This window comes from Vicugna pacos, chromosome 16 (assembly GCF_048564905.1).
Source record: "Vicugna pacos chromosome 16, VicPac4, whole genome shotgun sequence".
NCBI lineage: Eukaryota > Metazoa > Chordata > Mammalia > Artiodactyla > Camelidae > Vicugna > Vicugna pacos.
In genome coordinates, this window is record NC_133002.1 from 8,909,526 (window position 1) to 8,932,184 (window position 22,659).

Below are 22,659 nucleotides of genomic sequence, written 5' to 3' on the forward strand. Positions count from 1 at the left end.
TCCTCAACAATGATCAATAGTGGCCATAATGATAGGCATCCAGCTCTTGTTCTTGGCTTTAGAACACTGCTTAGGTTTCTGGTAGATATTTTTATTTTGTTTTCCTACTTCTAAGAATTTGTATTGGGCATTATCTGTTGAATGTTACCTAAAACAATCAATAAAATGTATTGCCAGCTGCGTGCAAGATCCTAAGTTAGGTGCTGTGAAAGAGGCAAAGGATTATTAAACAAGATAGCATTCCTTCCACAAAAAAGCCTCCATCTCACTGGGTGGATAGGACTTAAAATAAAAAAGAATGAATAACGATTTGGAGATAGTCATTGTGATGAATAATTCTGATCATGTTTCTTCCAAAACAGAATTGTGCTTGCAGAAAAGCAGCGAAGGGCGATAATAAAGGACACATAAGGTAAATATTAGTCTGGTGATTTTTTTTTAAAGTTTTTTTTTGTTTGTGTGTTTTACTTTTGGGGGGGAGGTAATTAGGTTTATTTATTTTGAATGGAGGTAGTGAGGATTGAACCGAAGATCTCGTGCATGCTGAGCAGCTCACTCTACCACTGAGCTGTACCCTCCCCCTAGTCTGGTAATTTGAAAAGTAGAACTAGAGGAGAACTTAGAGCTCATCTATTTCAATCTCTTCAGTTTACATTGAAGAGACCACAAAAGGAAAGAAGAGTATTTATCATAATGCTTTACCCTAATTTATTTACCAGCAAAACTAGCTCCCCAGCCAAAGCTGAGCTGGAATGGGACAGGCCCAGACGCCTCTGCTTTTCCTAGTCCTTTAAGGGAAGAAGGGGGAGGGGGAGAGGTTTGGGTTTTCACCTGTTTCTGCTGGTGGTGGCCATCAGGATGGGCTGGGCCAGTGGCCTTCTTGGAGGTCTTGGGTCGGGAAGGCCACATGGCTCTAGGGTTTGAGGACCAGCCTCACTCAAAGTTGTTGGAAGGGAGAATATATGAGTCCTGCCTAGAAAGTGGCAGGGAAACTTCCCTTGTCCTCCTGCTGGTTTTCAGGCCCCCACACTCTATTCCCTTTATCCAAATCTCATAGAATTTTAACTGGGAGAAACTTTAGACAGCAGTTTGTTTCTGCCTTTTATATTAAGAAAGTGGAGAAAGAGAAAGGGAAAAGGTCCTGCCCCATGGCCATACTGCTAGTGAGTATCAAAAAGATGCTTCCCTTCCACTGAGGCCTTCATTGATCACACTGTGCTTGGGCTGTGAGCTACATTTGCTGTCACAGATCAGCACCACACACTATATGGACACAAGGAGTTTCTAAAACAAACTTATTATGCACTCTGATTTTTTCCTTTTCTATGTATATTCAAAAAACAACATTTTGTGTTTCAGTGCTGGTCATGGCCTTTAAACTGATTTAACAATTCCTTATGCATCGGGGACAGCTTGTAGTGTGAAAGTCAGTGAGTCAGATAACTGTGCTAGCTGGACTCAGGGGTTTACTTGGTGTGATTCAACTTATAGGAGAAAGCAGTCAGGAAAATAGGAGCACCTCCCCCCCACCCCCAGCCCCCAGCAAGTGTTGCATGTGAGACTAAGTCTGAGAGGACTGGTGCAAAAGACTTCCAGAGGGTCACGTGCTTCCGCCCAGCACGGCTGTGCAGTGTCTTCCCTGCACAAGGGCGCTTGGTGGGGCCAAGAAGGCCAGTGGGGCTAAAAACTCTGCCTGATCTCCATGCCAAGCCACTTGCAAAGACCTCTCCAGAGACACTGCGGCGCTATCTTGGACATCATGGAGAACTTGGAGAAGCCCAGTGTGCATGGAATTATCATCAGGGTCCAGGTCTGTGGTACTTTTGCTTGTTCTGAGTATTGACTGAAGTGCCCATTTAGTCCTACTAAGACCGGAGAGACACACTGAGAGATGTGGAACGTGGCAAGCATCACTATTTGTGTGTGTTTTCTTCCAAAGGGCTTCTTTCAGTCTCTGTTGCATAGGAAATAAATGCTCAGGGGAAAGTGAGAATCAGGTAAATTTGAGGAGAATAAAGTACTGTTGCCAGATAAAGCAGGGGAGATGCAGAATTAATATTCCCCCCTTTCTTTTCTAGGAGGGCTTTTCCTGGAGAAGGCGGCCACCTTGGCTCACAGGCAATGTATTGACCTCTCATAGCCATGCACAAGGAAAATATGGCACAGAAGCTACACGATGGGGAGTCTTCTGAAGAGGAAGAGATTTTCAGTAAGGATGCAAGGTAAATGATTGGGGACAACTTAAAATTCTCATCTAAAATGAGGAAAGAATGAAAAATTTAATTGTTCCCTTCAAGAGTAGAAGCCTCAGCATTTTTCTTCTTATCCCAGGGCACCCAGAGACGGTGCAGCAGAGGTGGTTCTGACCACAGGGCCAGGAGAGCCAGACAAGGAAAGTGAGGCAGCACAGGAGAGTGATGGGGTGTGAGCCACGTTCCCCCTACAGGCCGCCTGCAAACTTTCTTTTCAAATGTTGTCTTCTCAGCATAGCTAATAAAATGCTTGTTTTTCTCCTATTAAGATGTACAAATTCACAACCAATTCTAGCCATGTGGTGAGGACTTAAAATGTAAATAGTTGAATATTTATAAGCAAAGAACAAGGGCCACAGGCAGGAGAAAGCAGGGCTGAGGCTAGAATCCCTCCCAGCAGGCAGTGCTTCTGCGAGGGGTGACGTGGGCACAGGAGGATGATTAAAAGGATGAAGAAGGGCTTCTCTCCCTCGTTTCCCCAGTACAGTCAGTCCCTGGGAACCGGGAAGCGTGTCGTGCGCTGGGGGCAGGATCGTGCAGTCACAGCACAGCCGGCGCCTGCGTCCCCCCTGCTCTGGCCAGCGGCGGCTACTCACAGCCCAGCTGCCCCTGCCGGCGGGGGCCCCGCTCACAGGGGCTGGGGCGGCCAGAAGGTTTGCGTCCCTGGGCTGCCTCCACCCTGAGGCCAAGGCCTGGCTTTTCTCCGAAGCTCTCAGACTCGTGTACAGATGTGTTTCCCGTCATGGTAGGGGATTCTCCACCCTTTCAAGCTGGTGGAAAATTCACAATGAGTTTTTTCTTCTCTAAAAAACCCCCAGCCCTTGGAGAGCTAGCTGGAGGGACAGGGTAAAGAATGTGTGAGAGCAGCCATTGCCCAAGGTGGCCATCCCCAGGCCTCCCCTGGGCTGCCCTGGCCTCTCCTGACCCCGCTGAGGGTCAGCCACGTGCTGCTCAGCTCCTTCCAGCTCAGCCCCGCACCAAACCTCCCCACTTCCTGCCTCACCCAGCACAGGCCTGTGGCTGCGTGATTTCAAGTGAGTGTGTAATGACAGTGCACCTCCGTCAGCTGCGAGGTTCTTCCACTCCTGCAAAGAAAACCATTAGTCGGTCACATTTAGTAAGCCAGTGATGGTTAAAGTACCTTAGTGAGTAAAAGTAATTCTGAATGAGTCAATAACGGTGACAACAACAGTGAGGAGAATGACGAGAGCTGTTTACTGAGCACCTGCTCCGGGCCAGGTGCAGTACTAGGCACTTGGGTCACACCATTAGGTCATAAGAGCAGAAAGTCCCCATGCCCGCCCGGACTCTGTAATGAGTCGGAGTTTGATGTCAACGAGAGAGGTGGACACGAAGACAGGGAGCTGATGAGAAACCAGGGATAAAGATCCTCATGTTGCTGGGCTTCCCAACGTGCGGGCCAGGATTCCAAGTAGCTCCAGGTTCCTATGTGGGGATGTTTCCATTATTTCAAAGTTGGTTCATAGAGTGAGGCTTAGGTAATATTTTTTATGTCACACTACCTCCCATCTGCACAATTCTTTATTAGTCTCAAATCTACCCTAATATATTTCTAAATAAAAATGTCCAAGAGTAAGGCTCTGCTTTGCCCAGCTTGACCCAGATTGGGCAGTGCTTTTGCCAGAACGCAGAGTCTTCACCTGGCCAGCCTGTCTGTCCTTGGCTCAGGGTCATACCCTGGCTGTAGGAGTCAGCTGGTACAAAAACTATGGCTGCCTATGGCTGCCTCCGTCCCCATCGTACTGAAGGGCAAACTAGGTCGGAGCCCGGCTCCTTACTGAGATCTGAGTGACAGAACAAGGGAGGGAGATACAAGGCCTTACAGCTACTCAGTGAAAATTCTCACTGATTCTAATGAAATCTGTCAGAGGAATTAGTCATTTTTAAAATGATAATGAAATGAGGCAATGAATGAGTAGGGCAAGAATGACACAGAAGAGTTGTAGGGTTTGGAGGAGGGAAGGTTAGGAAGCTGGAGAGAGTCCATGAAAAAGGTGGGACTTGACCTGGGCCCGGGTTACAAGCCAGACACTGTGCCTGGTGCTGGAGGAAGAGTTGGCTAGGACACAGTCCCTGTCCTCCAGGCACTCCTAAGACTGGGAGGAGGGACAGACCCCTGAAGGTGTACGTAGAAGACAGTGTGTTGACGTGACAATGGCAGTGTGCCAAGCGGTGGTTCAGCTCTTGGTTGGCTGGAAAGGAGTAAATGTGAGGGATGGCTTGGAGGAGGGGAAGAGGAAGGAAGCCACACAGAAGTTTAGGCTGATGAGATGCAGGAAAGGCCTGGTCTAGACAGGACAATGCAGCGATGAGAAGCGTGAAACCCCAGGTGTGCTCGCACGAGCACAGCCTGCTGCTCCCGAGCACGCAGCGCGAGGCGGGAAAGGCAGTGTGTGAGGCCGCGCGGGGAGCAGGGGACCAGTCCTGGGGGGCCTGGCGGAGGCACGTGGGCGTGACCAGGCAGCACAGACTGCAATGTTTCAAGCAGAGAAAGGTCATGATCAAGCCTGAGTTTTAGAAAGAGCACTTTGCAGGTGACCTGGAAGTAGAGAGTCCGAGAGATCAACTTGGGGGTTTAGACCAAGTAGGAACTGGGAGAATGTGGGTGCCAGACCGGAGGTTTTGATGCAGCTGAAGCACGTGTATGGTGGGTACACATGAGTGGGAACTGGAAGGACAAGAGCTTATGTTCAGAGAAGTAAAGGTTGGACTTTTGAGATTTTTTTTAATGGTAGATTCCAGATAATAATAAGGTCCAAGTGTAACCTGGGGGTGGGGTAGGGGGTCAGTGAAGTATCAGGAATCCAGGAAGTGATGGGAAAGAGCTCGAATGACCTTGGAGACTCACTTGTTTCCCCTTTATGTAGCTCAGCAGAAAGCTAGCTCAGCAGGCACCCGCAGGGCCGGGGGTGGGGGGAAACAGGTGTCCCTTGTGTCATTTCTGCCCTCTGGCAGTTCCCAGTATTAGTGGTACAGGTGTTTCCTGCCTCCCTGTCCCTATAGTTGTGGGGCACTGCTGGCAGCTCGCTCCCTGCAGGAGTACTAGCCACGGAACCCACAGTCAGAAAATACAGCTCCTGTTCAAAAGGGCTGCCAGAGAAATGGCATCCATTTAATTATAAAAAGGGAAATATAATTTCTCAAAATATGATCTGTAGACCTCTATACTGAAACGTCCCTGGGATGCTTATTTAAAAGTCAGATAAATAAGACTAGTCCTGGACACCTCCCCTTTTGAAAAATAAACAAAGCCAGGCACTACTTTAAGTGGTAAAGACATTTCAATCAATAATATACAGTAGCAATAATACAGGAAAAGAGTCCATCGTGAACTGAACTCAGCTGCACCTGAGGTGACCAGGGTTTTAAAGGGAGAACGAGGGAATAGGAAGGGGGAAGGGGGCTCCGTAGAGTGAGAGAGGTGCAAAAGGTGGGAAGGGCGGGGCGTTGGCCACGTGAAACCCATCTGTGTTGGCTAGTTGCCACTTATCGAAGTTAGGCTCCTACCTTCTCACAGAAGCTAGACCAGGGCCCCCTCTTCAGGTGTTGGCTGGGACAAACAGCCAGTTCTTCAGGCAGCCAGGAGTGTTTTTCAGGGAGCTGGGGTCATCCTAGGTGTGGGGACTTGAGTTGTTAGAAACTATGTTAGTGTTTGTTCAAGTCTATAGGCCAAGTTTGAATCCGGAAGAAGGCTCAGAGGAACCTGGCTAGAATTGGGTCCAGGAGAGAGCCTGTCACCCTCCAGACCGTTATGCCCACCTCTCTGAGTCAACCTCTGAAGCAGAGAGACCCATGTGAACAAGCCCTGTTATGCTCACTAATCTACTGAGGTCTAGAAGGAGGGAGGGAGGTGGGGGGTGCAGAGGTTCCCTGGCTTCTTCAGGGAAGGGCTTGAGGAGGGGAGAGGCTGGGCAGGGGGGTGGGAGGATGACTGGGGGCAGACTGGATTCTTCTCTTGGATGCTGGATGGCGGCCCCCCACCCATGGAGGTCAGGGTCTCTCACTCCTGGGGAGCAGCATGTCTGACCAGCTCTGGCTCCTGAGGCCCTGGTGGGAGTGAGATGTTGAGACCTGGGGGATGGCAGTGGGGCACCAGCTTGGGGGCATGAGGGGAGCACAGCCATTCAAGAAGAAGACAAGCCCTGAGGCCTGAAGCAGAAGTGGGAATAGTAGGTCAAGGTGAGGCTTTACGTATTGGAGGGTAATGTTGGAAAGAGAGTTTGGCCCCACACTGTGGAGTGTTTTGGATTGCAGGGCGGCAGGAAATTAAGACCTGAATCTGTGAATGATATGGAGGCTTCGTGATATGAAGGCTCCACCGCAGAATGGTGGAGCCAGGCTCCCTGACACATGCGCCACCAGACTAGCCCTGGACTTACTTAACCAGATTCTCACATGAGAGGTCAGTAAATTTCTTTCTTATTTGACCCACTATTGTGTAGGGTCTCTATTGCAGCAGCTGAAATTAGAACCTAATAAAATAATGGGTACATGTACTGGTTAACTGTTGCCACAAGAGTGCTATGTGACTAGCCCACCCCAGAACTCGGTGGGTTGGAGTAACGATTGTCACCATTCTGCGGCGTAGCTGGGACAGCTCTGCTCAACGCCCTGCTTGCTGGGTCTGCTCTGTGCCTCACTCCTGGTCTGCAGATCAGCCAGGGCGGGTCTTTTCCACGTGTGTTCATTCTGGGGCCCAGGCTGAAGAGGCAGCAGCTACCCAAGGGAGGCATTTAGGGCAAGGCACAAACCCATCAGGCCTCCTCCGTCCTAGGAACAGAACCAGCACTCTCCCTTCTGCCCATTGCATGGGCTGACGCCCCCTGCCAGGGAACGAGACAGTACACTCTGCCCACAGAGACGCGGTAAGGGTGTGGATGCAGGGAGAGGTGAACGCTCGGGGCCAAAAATTCTATCCCAGGATGTAACTGAGTCTTGATCTGGGATGTGTGCAGACAATTGTGATTTTATTCAGCACTCATATGACCCGCTCGTAAGGTTATTCCTGGTTCTATAGCAGAAACGAGTGTTCCACAGAATGCACAAATTCCACTCTCCCAGTTGTCATCGTGAAGGATAGTGTCCACCAGTGTGCAGACCCCAGCAGTGTTCCCTGTTAGTTCAGAAACCCTGACCAGGCAGGAATCACATCTCCTTCCTCCGTCCAATGTCTAGCCGGTGACTCAGGAATATTTCTGAGTGAATTTTAGACCATTTCTTCATTCCCCGCATATGATTCCTTATACAGACTGGCCACCCAAAACTCAGCACGTGCTGCTGTGCACTCACCCCATAAGCTGCAAAGGGCCTGTACCATTTGGAGCTGGGATTTGTACCAGGTCTGTCTGATGTTGAATTGTGCATCCACTGCCTCCCATAGAGACCTCACAGAAGAAAGGGCTACACAGGTTAAACATCAAAACAGGTTGGTGAAATTTGCTCTCTAGAGGTCATATGAGACTGGAAATGTTCTCTTGCCTGAAATATCCTGAAAGGAAGGCTGCCTAATGGTGCAACCCTAGGGATCCACATGGACTTAAGGACAATTTTAAGATCAGGGAGCTTCACCATCAGAACCCACACGGCTTCACAAAGTCCCTTAGCCTCTCCATCATCTCTTTGTCCCTCTCATCAGAGCAAAAGCAAAACCAGCCTCAGATGCTCTCCATTAATTTTTGCCTTGCCCAGTGCACTTTGCATTCTAAAGGAGAACCACTTACAGGGAGCCATGATTAACCCTGAAGAATGCCATCCTCACCACTGACTTCCAGGCACAGGTCATGTGGATGTAAGTTGTATTTTAGGGCAGTGATTCATGGTAAGTTGTTTCCTCCAGTCACTAAAAGGGGCTATTGACTATCAAACTATCTCAGGCTTAGGCTGATAAAAGTGGAAGGATCAGGAACCCAGAATTGTCGCAAGATGTGTTGGTTATGATGATATGATGTAAAAGATTTCAGAGCTTTTTATTAAAAGTGGTGATCCATGGCTCTCTGGGCTGAGTAAGGGATTGCCTTAGTGGATTACAAGAGGCTATTTGCAGCAGCTTTTAAAAATAAGACAGACAAAACAGTCTATCTCAAGATATATGTGTTGTGAAGTGAACAAAGCAGGATGTGGTACAACATGTAGAGTATACCACTGGCCACATGTGGCCATGTAAATCCAAATTTAAATTAATGCAAATTAAATAAAGTTTAAAAGTCACTTCTAAGTTGCACTAGCCATATTTCAAGTGCTCTATAGGCACACGTGTGACTGATGGTACTTTCCTAGGCAGCACAGGGAGACTTTTGTTTTAAATTGAACTATGGTTGATTTACAATGTTGTGTTAGTTTCTAGTCCACAGCAAATTGATTCAGTTTTATATATATACACACATACATACACATACATATATACTTTTTCATATTCTTTTCCATTATAGATTATTACAAGAAACTGACTATAGTTCCCTGTGGTATATAGCAGGACCTTGTTTATTTTACACAGTAGTGTGTATCCACAAATCCCAAACTCCTAATTTATTTCTCCCCCACATTTCCCTTTGATAACCATAAGTTTATTTTCTGTGTCTGTGAGTCTGTTTCTGTGTTATAAATAAGTTTATTTGTGTCACATTTTAGATTACACATATAAGTGATATCATATGATATTTGTCTTACTTCACTTAGTATGATAATCTCTAGATCCATCTATGTTGCTGCAAATGGCATTATTTCATTTTTTATGGCTCAGTACTATTGCATTATATGTATACACCACATCTTCTTTATCCATTCAGCAGGTAGACTATTTTTACCAGTATGATTCTACTGAATGATGCTGGTACAGAATATCTCCAAAGGACATACAAGAAACTGAATGGTGGTTGTTTTCAGGGAAGGGGACTGGGAGGCTGCAGCACCATATTTCCTTTTGTACCTTTTGAATTTTATATCTATATTTGTGTTAGTAAATTAAAAGATAAATAAAAAAAAAAAACTTTGGAGTTAGGGATTCCCATATAGGGTCACTAGGTACTAGGACAGTGGTTCCCAGGAGATTACTTTGCAATCAGCCAAAAACAAAACCAAACATTAAGCCCAAATTCTTAAGAGAGTTTCACATGTTCCTTAATGTCACTGTGGCACGTAAAACACAATTCATAAAAAGCAATAGCACCTTTACAGTAATTTTTGGTCCTTATCTATTTTTTTCCCAATTAATGTATACTAAATGTATAACTATTATCACGAGGAGGTCCAAAGACCATTCTGTTTTTGAATATTGATTAGGGGTTCTTCACTGGGGATGTGCTCCAGGAGAGACAGAGTGAAAAAAGCAAGAAGAGAAGGGAGCCAGGAGAAGGCCCAACCCATGAAGCAGGGAGGGGCAGTTCCAGGATGGCAGCTGTGTGACAGGCCGAGGAGGTGACTAGCACATGCTGGAGCGCAGAACCTGGGGGAAGGGGCTCCGAGGGAAGTGGGCGCTAACTGCTAAGCCCCAGAGCACTGGAAAACTGAGGGTATGGTGTGGCATATAGTACAGAGAGGGACGAAGAGGGAACTGAGCACCTGGGCTCTCAGGAGCGAAAGCAAGCATAGTTAGAGTCTGTTATTAAGCTCTAAGGGGAACAATATTTACACAGTCACAATTCTGTAAAAAGTACCAATTATCTGGAAATAGTGACATAACTAAACCACAAAAATGGACTGGGAGTCGGGGTGCAAAAGAACTAAATTGTTGTCAGTGTTATTAGGAATTCAATAGACAGTGTTTAAAGTGGATAAATCAAGAACTAGAAGTGCAAAGAGATGTGAAGAAGAGCACCAGAAAATTCAACTAAAACCTGCTCCCTAGAAGTAACCCGGCCCAGTGAGCTGGCTCAGGAAGGCAGGCGAGGAACCAGCAGGGGCAAGGAACTACACTGGACCATTTTGTTTCACTTAAAACTATTTGAATGGTGCACTACGCATATAATACAGTTTTTGATTGTTATTGTTTTGTGTGGATTTTTTTTTTAATTCATTATTTTGTGACTCCCCACCCCCAGCTTTATTGAGGTATAATTGACAAATGATTTTAAAATTAAAATCCATTTTTTAATAAAGAATGAGAAGAACCAGCTTCCAGAACCAGGAGAACACGAGCTATTGCAGTGTCGAGAGGGATATTTGCATTAATACTTGTTTGATGATTTCAGTCAGTTGCCAAGTAAGGATGTATCTGGGGTCCAAACAAGAAAAGAGCTCACTCCATTGCTCAGAAGAGCAGTGAAAGGCAGGAACTTGATGGGATTGGGAAGTGAGAAACAGTTGAACTGTAAGAAAGAAGGCAGCCAGGAGTCCCAGGCAATGCTGGCCACTAGCATACTCTTCCTGGGAAGTGTTTGTGCCCTGAGATGTCTGTCACATGCGTGAAGATGGTTTCTCATGGACACAAGAGGCAACTTGCCTCCCCTTGGCATGCAGGGTAGCAGACAAGCCCTCAGGGAGTGCTTTGAGACTCCCTGATAGTTGAGCCCATCAGCGCTTTGGCAATGAAACAACCTGATTTTCTGCAGGGGCCTGTTACTGTGCAGCATTGAATGTAGGAATACAAGGTGGGTTTGTAGCTCCTCTCTGAGACAGGAGGTTTGTGTGACTGCCTGTGCACACACAGACACAAGCACACACACAATAAAACTTCAGGAGGTGGAGGGAACTCAGACCTGAGAAAACCAAATCAGAACTACCCCTTCCTGATCCTGTTTCCATGGACAAGATCCCAGATAACCATTTGTCAGAAGAGAAGGATTCTCTCTCTCTGTCTCTGACTCTTTATGTGTCTCTGTCTCCGCTTTTTGCCTCCTGGATCTTGGGACTTTGGTTTCTGGATTCAGATCAAGGTTGGGCATAGTCTTACCAACCTCTATGTATGATTTCAGGCAGTTCAATTCATCCTTTTTCCGTGTGATATCATGACAATAATTCTACTTACCTCTTGTGAACTTTGTGAGGGTGCAAAGTGATAAAGGGCAGTTGCTAATATCTATCCCTTGATGCACCTGTCATAGAGCCTCTTCTCCAACATTCTCAGCTCCTACAGGGGGGTCAGCTCAGATGCTGTCAGAAAGGGGCCTGGTCCTGTGGCCTTCACTCCTCTTCCATGAATGGGAGGCTTATAGCAGCTGGTTAAGCACTTGTTAGTATTCCTTTCTGGGGACATAGGCTTCGAGCGCGGGTCTTGGCCCTCTGTCCCTGAGGCAGAGGAGATCGGACTGGGATGGTTTGGAAAAGAGTCCCAAGTTTCCCAACCTGTCAGCCTGGGCTGACCTGTTCTGTCCCATTTGCTATAATGCGGGGAGTTCTCCTCTGCTTCAGCATAAACTTGGAACCACCCCCTGGGAGCTACAAAGACTGTGATGCAACTGAGCTCCTGGTTTTACTTGCAGCCTACACTAAAGTATTTCTGGTGTTAAGTGTGGCAAAGACAAATAATTCTATTTTGTTTTTTCCTCTACCATTTGGTTGTGGCAGTGGGTGTTCTTTTATGTCTGAGTATGTGGTCTATCCTAGAGAATGTTCCATGTGCACTTGAGGAGAATGTACATTCTGCTGCCTTGGGATTGAATGTTTTGTTCATATCTACTAAGTCTATCTGGTTTAATTTGTCATTTAAATCCATTTTTTTCTTGTTGATTTTATGACTGGTGATTTATCCACTGAAGTAAGTGGTGTGTTAAAACACTACTTATTATTGTCTCTATTTCTCCCTTTAATTCCTATTAATATTTCCTGTACATATTTATATGCTGCTCTTTTGGGGACACAAATATTTACAAATATGATAGCCTCCTGTTGAATTGACCTCTTTATCATTATGAAATGGCTTTCTTTGTCTTTTTTTACAGTGTTATGTTTATATTCTCTTATTTTTATTTTTTACTTTGTTTATCTGTTATAGGTTTTTGGTTTGTGGTTACCATGAGGTTCATATGTCATTGCTGGTGAAATGGGGCTGCGCTGGGTCTAAGCTCTGATCACATCTGCAGCAGCTGTATTTAGAGGACCAAGTGCAGACACCCGTTCTGGGGAGGGCAGCTGCTGGTGAGCCAGGAGCTGACCATCATGAAGGATCTGTAGTGGGTCAGCAAGCATGTCCAGGGTCTGGAGTTTCCTGGCACCCACTGCTCCTGGTGCCCCTTAGTCCTCAATGTTCTCTCACTAGAAGCTCACAGACCACTGTGTCCCAATATTTGTCTCTCTCTCCATCCCTCCACCAAGCTTATCATGACCTTCTCATAAAAATTCTGAGAAAAAACTACATTGAGTGAGAATTTCCACGACTTCATACATTTTCTACTATCTGAAGAGGTTATTTCCTCCACACAAGGTATCATAATTTTAGCAGAGCCCTTTTGTGACTGAATTAACGAGTGTCATTTCAGATATCATTGACCAAAGGAGATAGTTTTGGATGGAAGGGGTGGCTCTTTAGCTGAGCCCAAGAGACAGGCAGTTAATAACTTTTCTGAAAGGAACTCCCAATGCTGCTGGACCACATAGTTCTCCCTTTCTCAGCAACTGCTCCTGAGGGGATGTAGAGGGCAGGGGGCAATTATTAAGCTTCAAACTCCCACAGGAGCCCCGAGAGGCTCACACTGAGGCTACCTGGGAAATATATACATAGCACAAGTCCCTTTAGAGCCCAGGGCTGAGAACCCTACGGTTATTTCAGAGGTCCTGATGTTAATGAACAGAAATACCCCAGTCTGCAGTCCTGCTGCAGTGGGGGTGTAGGACAGGCTTGCTGCAGCAGAGGCAGGTAGCCTGCATACGAGTCTGTTATTATGTTCATTGCTCCACAAAGGAACAGCCTCTGAGTACTTGAGCAGATTTTTCATGTCAGTTTCCAATGATGCAGAGCATTGAAGAGGCGGTAGGTCCTCAGCGATGAACCCAGGCAGGAAGGTAAGCTTGACAGCTGGGGTGGAGCACAAGCCCCAAGACGGCCCCCGTGCATGACAGCAAACATGGGCCAAGCTGTCCTAGAGCAGAGAGGGCTGTGAAGGTGGATAAGGTATGCCCTCCATCTCTGCAATGTCAAGAGTCAATTGGGGAAGAAAAGACCTAAGCATTTGTTAACATCCTTAGGAAGGATGATGTAAATCTAAAAGACTTTTCCACCGAGAGACACTAGATTCCTCCGGCAGTTTATGGCAGCCATCAAATGAACAGAGAAAATAAGTGATGGGAGAGAACGGACAAAGGAGGTTCCCTGTGGCTGGTGTGTCCAGAAAGGCTTCACAAACAGGACAGCAGGGAGGATTAAGAGCCAGCTCCCCTCCCCAGACAGCATGGATGCACTGGTGAGAGAAGAGTTTCTTTTACACACAGAAAATCCAAGGGTGGATTTTTTATGATGGCTGTGGATTTCATATTCTAGCTCCGGTGGGGAGACTCAGAAAGTTGGGCACTCTGAAAAAGGGAGCATGTGATTTGATCGAGAAATTCTTTCCAATGGGACTGGTTCATGATATTAGAGGTCTCAGTTTGGGTGGGAATTGAGAATGTGCACTAATCTCTCTCCTACATCAAGGGAAGCCTACAGTTTGTCTGCCGCCAGTGAAAGGTTCTGGAATTCTCAAATGTAGAGTCAGTGGATAGCACCCCTCCTTCCACCCACACGTGAATTCAGGGAAGCTACCTTTTTGTTTTTCTCATGCTTGTGGGCCTTAGTTTTCAGAAGGTAAAGTGGAGAAGTTGAATTATGCATCTTCCAGTGTTCATGCCTTCATACACTCAGACATTGTTTAGTGAACATCTCTTTGGTGCCAAGCATTATCTTAAGTCCTGGGGAATTTCATGATGAACAGAGCACACAAGGACCCTGACTTCCTAAAGCTTTCATTCTTGTGCTGATGCTGAACTTGATGAAGTAGATGTTATAAACTGTAGTAGTGTTGAAAGGAGGCCAGTGAAGGTTGATAATGGAATGCCCAGCAAGATGCAGATAGCCTGAGAAGTCATCTTAGGGACATTTATATTGAGACCTCAGGGATGTAGAGGACTTAATGCATTAACAGGGGTGGTAAGTGATGGTGGAGAGAATGTTCCAGGAGAAGAAAGAGTAACTGAGAAACCAGAGCTGAGGACTAGGGAGTGGGGTTGAGGGAGCCTGTGTGTCCAAGAAACTGAAAAATATCCTATTTGGTCTAATAGAACAGGCAGTGTCAGATTGACTGGTGGTGTTGAATGGACAGGTCACAGGGAGACCGTCATGGTCAGGCAGGCACTGATGGAGGGAACTCAGGGGACCCAAGATGGCATCTGTCAGCCCTCAGAGAGAGAGTCAGAATGGACAGCGAGTTGGCCAGTAGGAAGCTATTTAAGCCCAAACATCAGCTCTACCTGGCCTTTCTGCCTTCCAAAGTACAGGACACCAGTGCCCGGCACCAGGAGTTACAGGGGTAAGAGCAGAGGCAGATTCTGCTACTCATCAGTGTGTGACCTGGGGCACCTCACTCAGCCTCTTCCAGCCTCACTTTCCTCATTGGCACAATGTCTGCTTCCAGTGTCTCTAAAGAGGTTTAGGGATGTTCCTGGGTCTAGGACCCACTGAGCGTAAGTTCTCTTCCTTTAGCACTGTCCTGCCCCCAACATCGTCCTCCTCCTCAGCAGGGAGGCTCTGGCAGAAACCTGCTTTGCTGTGTGACTTGGCAGGAAATGCTCTTTACTTAGGAGGGTCTTGCTCTGAGCCTGTGTTGACGTCCGGCAGAGCCTGGCATGCAGCCCAGTGTGCTGAGTCCTGTCCCGGCCAGGTGGAGGGTGATGCCCTCAGAGATCACTGCATCCCAGTGTCTCTGTCAGGCCCTCCTCTTTCTGGCCCCTCAAGGAGTCACTCACCCTCTCCCCCTCCTGTGTGTTGCTCATGGGGACACACTGCTGATGGGTTACCTGTCACCCCCACTAGCCCATCTCTTCCAGACTTAGACAGCCACTGATCTACATTGCTTATTCAGGAAATTTCATATAAATTGAATCATACAATATGTTAGCCTTTGAGTCTGGCTTCTTCCACTTAGCATAATGTTTTCAAGGTCCATCCATGTTGTAGTGTATGAGTACTTCACTTCTTTGTAATTGTCAAATACCATTCCATTGCATGATGTGCTAGATCTTATTGATTCATTCACCAGTTGATGGATATTTGGGTCATGTTCTATTTTGGTCTATGATGAATAATACTGCTTTGAAGCTTTATGTACAAACATTTATGTAGACACATGTTTTCATTTCTCTTGGACGTGAAATTGCTGAGTCATATGCAAACTCTCTGTTTAGCCTTTTGAGAAACTGCCAGACCATTTTCCGAAGAAACGGAACCATTTTATATTCCCACTTGCAGTTTATCAGGGTCCCAGTGTCTCCACGTCCTCGACAACTCTTGTTATCTGGCTTACTGATTCTAGCCATCGAAGGCGATGTGAAATGGCACTTTGTGATTTGCATTTCCCTAAAGGCTAATGATGTTGAACATTTCTTATATGCTTAGTGCTGATTTGTGTGTCTTCTTTGGATAAATGTCTATTCAGATCCTTTGCTCATTTTAAAACTGTGTTAGTTGTCTTCTATTATTGAGCTGTAATTTTTCTTTTTATATTCTAGATAATCATCTCTCATCAGATTTATGATTTGCAAGAATTTTCTCCCATTCTGTGGGTTGTCTTTTCAGTTTCTTGATGATGTCCTTTGAAGTAGAAATGTTTTACAATCTGATGATGTCCAATTTATCTACATTTTCTTTTGTTGACAAAGCTCTTGGTGTCATATCTAAGAAGCCATTGCCCAATCCAAGGTCATGAAGATTTATTCCCTTTGTTCTTCTAAGAGTTTTATGGTTTTAACTCTTACGTTAAGATCTTTGATACATTTTGAGTTCATTTTCAATATTGTCTGAGGTAGGGGTCCCAGTTCATTCTTTGGAAGGTAGATATCCATTTGTTCCATCACCAACTTGTTTGATATAAAGATCACATCCTTGTGTTCGCATTAGCCTCCATGCCTTTGCCCATCATTTCATTTTCAACTGTTCTGAATTCCTTTATTTTAGCTCATTCTTTTGTATACAGAGTAGAGTTGGGTTTTGTTGGTGAGTCAATTTATAGTTTTTTCTTTAAAGGGGGCATTAAGCTCATTTATATTTATTAACATGACTGATATGTTTGGCCTAGGTCTGTCAGATTATTTTACCTGTCACACTCTTTTATGCCCTTTAGTATGTAGTCTGTTCCTTCTCTTTCTTTCTCTCTCATCATAGGACATATTCCATTCTGATAATACCTCAAAGTAACATGTGCCCTGAGCCCTCTCTTTCTTTAGACAGTCTCTTTTGTTCCTTAGTCTAAACAACAAGAAAGTTAAGTTGTAGCATTTATTCTCTTCTTCCTTCCCTCTTTTCCACCCTCCAATAACACTATTTTATCAACAGTATTATCTTTCTTAGTCTATCTTTTGTCTTCTTTAATAGGCTTAAACACCTACTATTTGACAGATCTGCTTAATATTCAATTCCTTTTCTCCTTAGCTGTTCCTCAGGGAAAATCAGGAATTTATTATACTTTTCACTTTCCTCTTCCATCTCCCATTTATTGGTAGTTATTTCCACATTATTAGAGTATATTAATTTACATACTGTTTTACCACCTTTAACCCCACATTTTGATCTTAGTTCTATAGTAAATATATACTTAGTGCTTTTTACTAGTCCTTTCGCCGAGGTTACTTCAACCCTTTTTTGATTATCTGAAGCTCCTGTTCTAGCAGTTTCCCCAGGAAGAGTTCATGGGAACAACATTCCCGGAATTTCTTTATGTTCTGAACTTTTTGCTTGAAGCCCTTATACTCAAAGTACAGATTGGCTGAAAACAAATCCTTGACTCACCTTTATATTTTTGAGTTTCCTGAGCTGTTCTTTTATTATTTTATGCCTTTGAATGTTGCTGTCAGACTGATGCCAACCTGATTTTTCCTCCTTGTCACTTCCTTGATTTTTGAGGGGAGGGGGAGGAAGAGCTGGTTGCCTGAGGATTCTTTATCTTAAAAGTGTCATAATTGTACTAAAATATGTTTTGGAATTGACTATTTTTTAAATCAATTTTCCCAGGTGTAAGAGATGTCTTTTCAATATGTAGAGTAAGGTTTTCTTTCATTTCAGTGAAGTTTATTTAAATTATAATCTTAAATATTTCTTCTATTCCAATGTTTGGTTATCATCTTAGAGGCTCTGTTTATCATAGACTGAGTCTCCTTTATTAGTTTTCTATACTCATCTCTTTCTAACTTTTTAATCTCACTTAAAATTTTTGTTTTATTTTCCTTTTTAAATATCTATCCTTTATGTCCTTTCCAATGATTTCTGTATTAGTCATTTTCCTTTGACTTCTTAGAGTTTTCGCTGAAGAAATGACTTCTTCAGTTTCTTTCTAGCGTTTCCTCCATTCCTATTTCACATCTTCCTGGTGTCTAGACATTTCTTCTCTGCGTTTCTTTATTTCCCTTTGTAATACTCTTTCACAAACCTTAACTGTCTTATGAAATTTTGAAAACTCTTGGAGATATACTGTACTGGAATTTTTCTCTATAGAGATTTTTTTTCTACAGAATTCTCTGTAAAGCTTGAATTTTTCAAAGCTTTCTTATAATTCTTTAAATCTTGCTGTATCCAAGGCACTACTGCAGCTACTATTTTGCAGAAAGCAAAATATATCAAAGAACCTACAGGTAATACAGGGACAAGAAAATGTTCAATTCAAGTGCCAACAGAAAAAAATCATAAAAATTCTGTAGACAAAATATTGTGGAGCACTCTGCGCGCCAGCTCGTAGGCCCTCGCCTCCGACTTTCTGCCTCTGCCGCCGCCGCCGCCGCCGCCGCCGCCACCGCCGCCGCCGCCGCCACCGCCGCCGCCATGAGGGAGATCGTGCACCTGCAGGCAGGCCAGTGCGGCAACCAGATCGGCGCCAGGTTTTGGGAGGTGATCAGCGACGAGCATGGCATCGATCCTACCGGCACCTACCATGGGGACAGCGATCTGCAGCTGGAGCGGATCAACGTGTACTACAACGAGGCCACCGGTGGCAAGTACGTGCCCCGAGCTGTGCTCGTGGATCTGGAGCCCGGCACCATGGACTCTGTGCGCTCGGGGCCCTTCGGGCAGATCTTCAGGCCGGACAACTTCGTCTTCGGTCAGAGTGGTGCCGGGAACAACTGGGCTAAGGGGCACTACACAGAAGGGGCGGAGCTTGTTGACTCCGTGCTGGATGTTGTGAGGAAGGAGGCGGAGAGCTGTGACTGCCTGCAGGACTTCCAGCTGACCCACTCCCTGGGTGGGGGGACTGGGTCCGGGATGGGGACCCTCCTCATCAGCAAGATCCGAGAGGAGTACCCCGACCGCATCATGAACACCTTCAGCGTGGTGCCCTCACCCAAGGTGTCAGACACCGTGGTGGAGCCCTACAACGCCACCCTGTCAGTGCACCAACTTGTAGAAAACACAGATGAGACCTATTGCATAGATAACGAGGCCCTGTATGACATCTGCTTCCGCACCTTGAAGCTGACTACGCCTACCTACGGTGACCTCAACCACCTGGTGTCAGCCACCATGAGTGGGGTCACCACCTGCCTGCGCTTCCCGGGCCAGCTCAATGCTGACCTGCGAAAGCTGGCTGTCAACATGGTCCCTTTCCCCCGCCTGCATTTCTTCATGCCCGGCTTCGCCCCGCTGACCAGCCGGGGTAGCCAGCAGTACCGGGTACTGACAGTGCCTGAGCTCACCCAGCTGATGTTCGATGCCAAGAGCATGATGGCTGCCTGCGACCCACGCCACGGCCGCTACCTGACCGTGGCCGCCGTCTTCCGGGGCCGCATGTCCATGAAGGAGGTGGACGAGCAGATGCTGAACATGCAGAACAAGAACAGCAGCTACTTCGTGGAGTGGATCCCCAACAACGTGAAGACAGCCGTGTGCGACATCCCGCCTAGGGGGCTCAAGATGTCCGCCACCTTCATTGGCAACAGCACAGCCATCCAGGAGCTGTTCAAGCGCATCTCCGAGCAGTTCACGGCCATGTTCTGGCGCAAGGCCTTCCTGCACTGGTACACGGGCGAGGGCATGGACAAGATGGAGTTCACCGAGGCCGAGAGCAACATGAACGACCTGGTGTCTGAGTACCGGCAGTACCAGGACGCCAGGGCCGAGGAGGAGGGCGAGTTTGAGGAGGAGGCAGAGGAGGAGGTGGCCTAAAGCTGTCTGGTAGCCGGTAAAGCGTGGAAGCCGTGTGAACTCTTTATTCACTCACAACCTGTTCTCTGATAGCCTTGTCTCCTTGTGTGTGTATTTGTTCTTCCTGTCTTGACATCACATGCTGTACAGACACCACCATTAAAGCGTTTTCATAGTGAAAAAAAAAATATTGTGGAAATTCGGTGCAGGGACAATCTTTTCTCCGTGGAAGGACCAGTGGTGACATTTTCTGTAGTAGGTGATACTGGTGTGGTAATGCGTGGAATTTTACCAACAGCAATGGAGAGAAAGCTCATCCATATACAATTGCCTCACTCATTAGGGGAACAAGCCCTCCCTTCTCCCGATGTTTCTCTCTGTATGAAGTCCTCTTCCGTTAGACCAGCAGCCCTGACCTCTGCACTGCTTTATCCAGTGACTCATCTGATTGCTGACTTTCGGGCCTCAACTTCTCCCTTCTCATCAGGATTCTGCTCACTTTCAGGAAACAGCCACTTTGCTCTCTTCTTCCCAGTTTTGTCTTTTAGAGGGGCGGGCTCTTCCCCTGGGGGAGAGACACGTGACCGTCCAGCTGAGCCTGTGAAAGGGGAAAGAGATTTAACTTTGGAAGCATATTTAAAAGCTCACTTAGTGAACACAGCTAAGGTACATTTTCCCACCTCGTCTTTTTCAGTAAAGAAGGTGGTTTTTTGCCTCCACCTGACTGATCGACTCTGGGTCTAACTAAACTTCAGCTAGTTTCACACCTGGGAAAGGAACAAGCTTTTCACATATTGGGTCTCCTCAAGCACGAATGTCACTTCCTGCTCAGGTAGCTTTAGTGGCCCTTTATAACAGATGCAGTAAAGTTCCAGATCCTTTGCTTTACACAAAGGACCCTGAATCAACATTTTACAGGATTTTTTTTTATAGACAGTTATGTGTATCCCATTAGACTGAAGCTTCTCTGAGGTTAATGATTATCACTGTCTTATTTATCCAGCAGTCTACCAGGTCTAGAGTTGGTACCTAATACCTGTGGAATGAATGAATAAATAAGTGAAAACTTCTAGACTCTCCTGAGAGTGCAGCTGAAGAAAAAGAAACTACAACTAAAGAAATTTGGAACAGAAAGGAGTGTTGAGAAATAAACCAAGAAATCCAGTTTAATGCCCTTAGATTGTCTCCCACACTTCCTAGTATATTGTATCTGGTAGGCTTCAATAAAAAGTATACAGTGCATGTAGTAGGTGACCAATACCAATGAACTAAGATCACTCTTCTTTTTCTTCTCAAGAGTTGAGAGCCTGGTATGCTCATCAATCATCTAGAGTGGAATGTGTTAGAAGAGTGTTAATGGGTGTCACTCAAGGTCTCTTTCTCTGACTTCTGTGCTCATGGCAGGAGGGAACCAGAGCAGCATCTCCGAGTTCCTCCTCTGGGGACTGTCTGAGCGGCCAGAGCAGCAGCACATGCTCTTCCTGCTGTTCCTGTGGATGTATGTGGTCATTGTGGCCGGGAACCTGCTCATCGTGCTCGCCGTTGGCACTGACAGGTGTCTCCACACCCCCATGTACTTCTTCCTTGCCACCCTGTCCTGTGACGACATCCTTTTCACCTCCACCACCGTGCCTAAGGCCCTGGTGAACATCCAGACCCAGAGCAGGTCCATTTCCTGTGCAGAATGCCTGGTTCAGCTCTACTTCTTCTTGACTTTTGGGGACATGGACATATTTCTCCTGGCCACAATGGCCTATGACCGCTACGTGGCCATCTGCTACCCTCTCCACTACACAGTGGTCATGAGCCACCGGCACTGCGTCCTCCTGGTTACTGCCTGCTGGACCCTTACTAGTCTTGTTGCCATGACCCATACCGTCCTAATATTCCGACTTTCCTTCTGCTCTAAGAAGATCATTCCCGACTTCTTCTGTGACCTGGGACCCCTGATGAAGGTGTCTTGCTCTGACACTAGGGTCAATGAGTTTGTGCTCTTCTTCCTGGGGGGAGCAGTCATTTTAATCCCCTTTGTGCTCATCCTGGTCTCTTATATCCACATTGCTTCAGCCATCCTTAGGGCCCCCTCTGCCCAAAGGAGGTACAAGGCATTCTCTACATGTGGATCCCACCTTGCTGTTGTTGCCTTGTTCTTTGGGACTGTGATCAGGACTTATCTGCACCCCTCATCCTCTTCCTTAAACTCAGTAGAAGATGATGTATCAGGGGCTGTCATGTACACAGTGGTGACTCCCCTGCTGAACCCCTTCATTTACAGCCTGTGCAACAAGGACATGAAGAGGGCCCTGGGGAGGCTTGTCAGGGGCAAGGTTTCCTTTTCATGAGGCAAATGACTCCTGCAGAGAAACTGCAGGTGTCCTCCATCCCCTCAGTGAGGAACGTCACAGAAATTTCTACCTCGAGTGTCTCATTTCTGATTCCCACATGCACCTTGTCACCACTCCTCTCCCCTGACTCTGCACCATGAGTTTGATATTATTGAGGAAAATCAAGATTTTGTATATTTCTTTATAGTTAATCTGTTAAGAGTGGCATATCTATTCACTTATTTTACTTATAAAAAAACTTTTCATGAAAGCAAATGTCTTTTGCAATGTTCATAATTCTAAAGGTCTGGTCGGATTTTGATCAGTGAGATTATGGAGGTTAGGTTAATGTTCAAAAATATTAGCAAGTAAGGTCAATATTGGATGGCAAATTGTTTACAACTTTAAGTGAACAGTGTATTTTTCCCTCCAAAAAGAGGAAACTACCTAAACACTTATTGAATGAAGCTTATGAATCAAAAATCCTTGTAGCCATTAAAACAAAGCTCTCAACAATACAGAAATGATCTATGTTATTTTCAGTAAACAGGTTTATGAACAATTAATAATGAGAAGATAAATGAATAAACTTAAGGTAAAAATTATGGTAACTAGGGTGTAGCTATTTTCTAACCTTCTTCCTTATCTGCTTAAGCCAGGGCTGCTCGTGATGCTGACTTTGCCATTTGCACTCAAGGAATCTTGTGTCTTCTCAAGGTTCTTTCTGTTGTAATGTGTGGGTCCTCTAGTCTCAACCAAGACTGAATCAGAGATGATTGGAGAGTCTGATTTTTATTTCTACATTATAAAA

The 22,659-nt window shown here is 45.9% G+C and overlaps 2 protein-coding genes and 1 pseudogene across 12 annotated transcripts in view; all 3 read left to right on the forward strand.

Moving 5' to 3' along the window:
- LOC116279648 (leucine-rich repeat-containing protein 37B-like) overlaps positions 1-6,848 on the forward strand; it is a 42,521-nt gene extending 35,673 nt beyond the window's left edge. For 8 of the 9 annotated variants that reach the window (XM_072940564.1, XM_072940566.1, XM_072940568.1 and 5 more), the window contains 3 exons: positions 363-412; positions 2,079-2,222; positions 2,332-2,516. In XM_072940564.1, the coding sequence (XP_072796665.1) occupies positions 363-412; positions 2,079-2,130 (102 nt within the window). In that variant the 3' untranslated portion in view covers positions 2,131-2,222; positions 2,332-2,516. Of the gene's footprint in view, positions 1-362; positions 413-2,078; positions 2,223-2,331; positions 2,517-6,527 lie in introns of those variants that run through there. The other variant, XM_072940565.1, reaches the window with a different exon arrangement.
- On the forward strand, positions 6,546-22,385 carry LOC102544582 (olfactory receptor 1P1-like). Of its 2 annotated transcripts, none has more exons than XM_015252363.3 (3): positions 6,546-6,675; positions 7,522-7,698; positions 20,528-22,385. In XM_015252363.3, exon 3 carries the CDS (start codon positions 20,922-20,924, stop codon positions 21,864-21,866), a length of 945 nt encoding a protein of 314 aa, XP_015107849.2. In that variant the 5' UTR covers positions 6,546-6,675; positions 7,522-7,698; positions 20,528-20,921; the 3' UTR covers positions 21,867-22,385. The 2 variants fall into 2 exon arrangements, with proteins under 2 accessions (XP_015107849.2, XP_072796676.1); XM_072940575.1 differs by having other exon boundaries at positions 20,929-22,385.
- LOC102544317 (tubulin beta-4B chain pseudogene) lies at positions 17,767-19,712 on the forward strand (annotated as a pseudogene). The gene has a single exon (XR_012060260.1). The product of XR_012060260.1 is annotated as a tubulin beta-4B chain pseudogene (transcript).
- Positions 22,386-22,659: the final 274 nt, after the last annotated feature.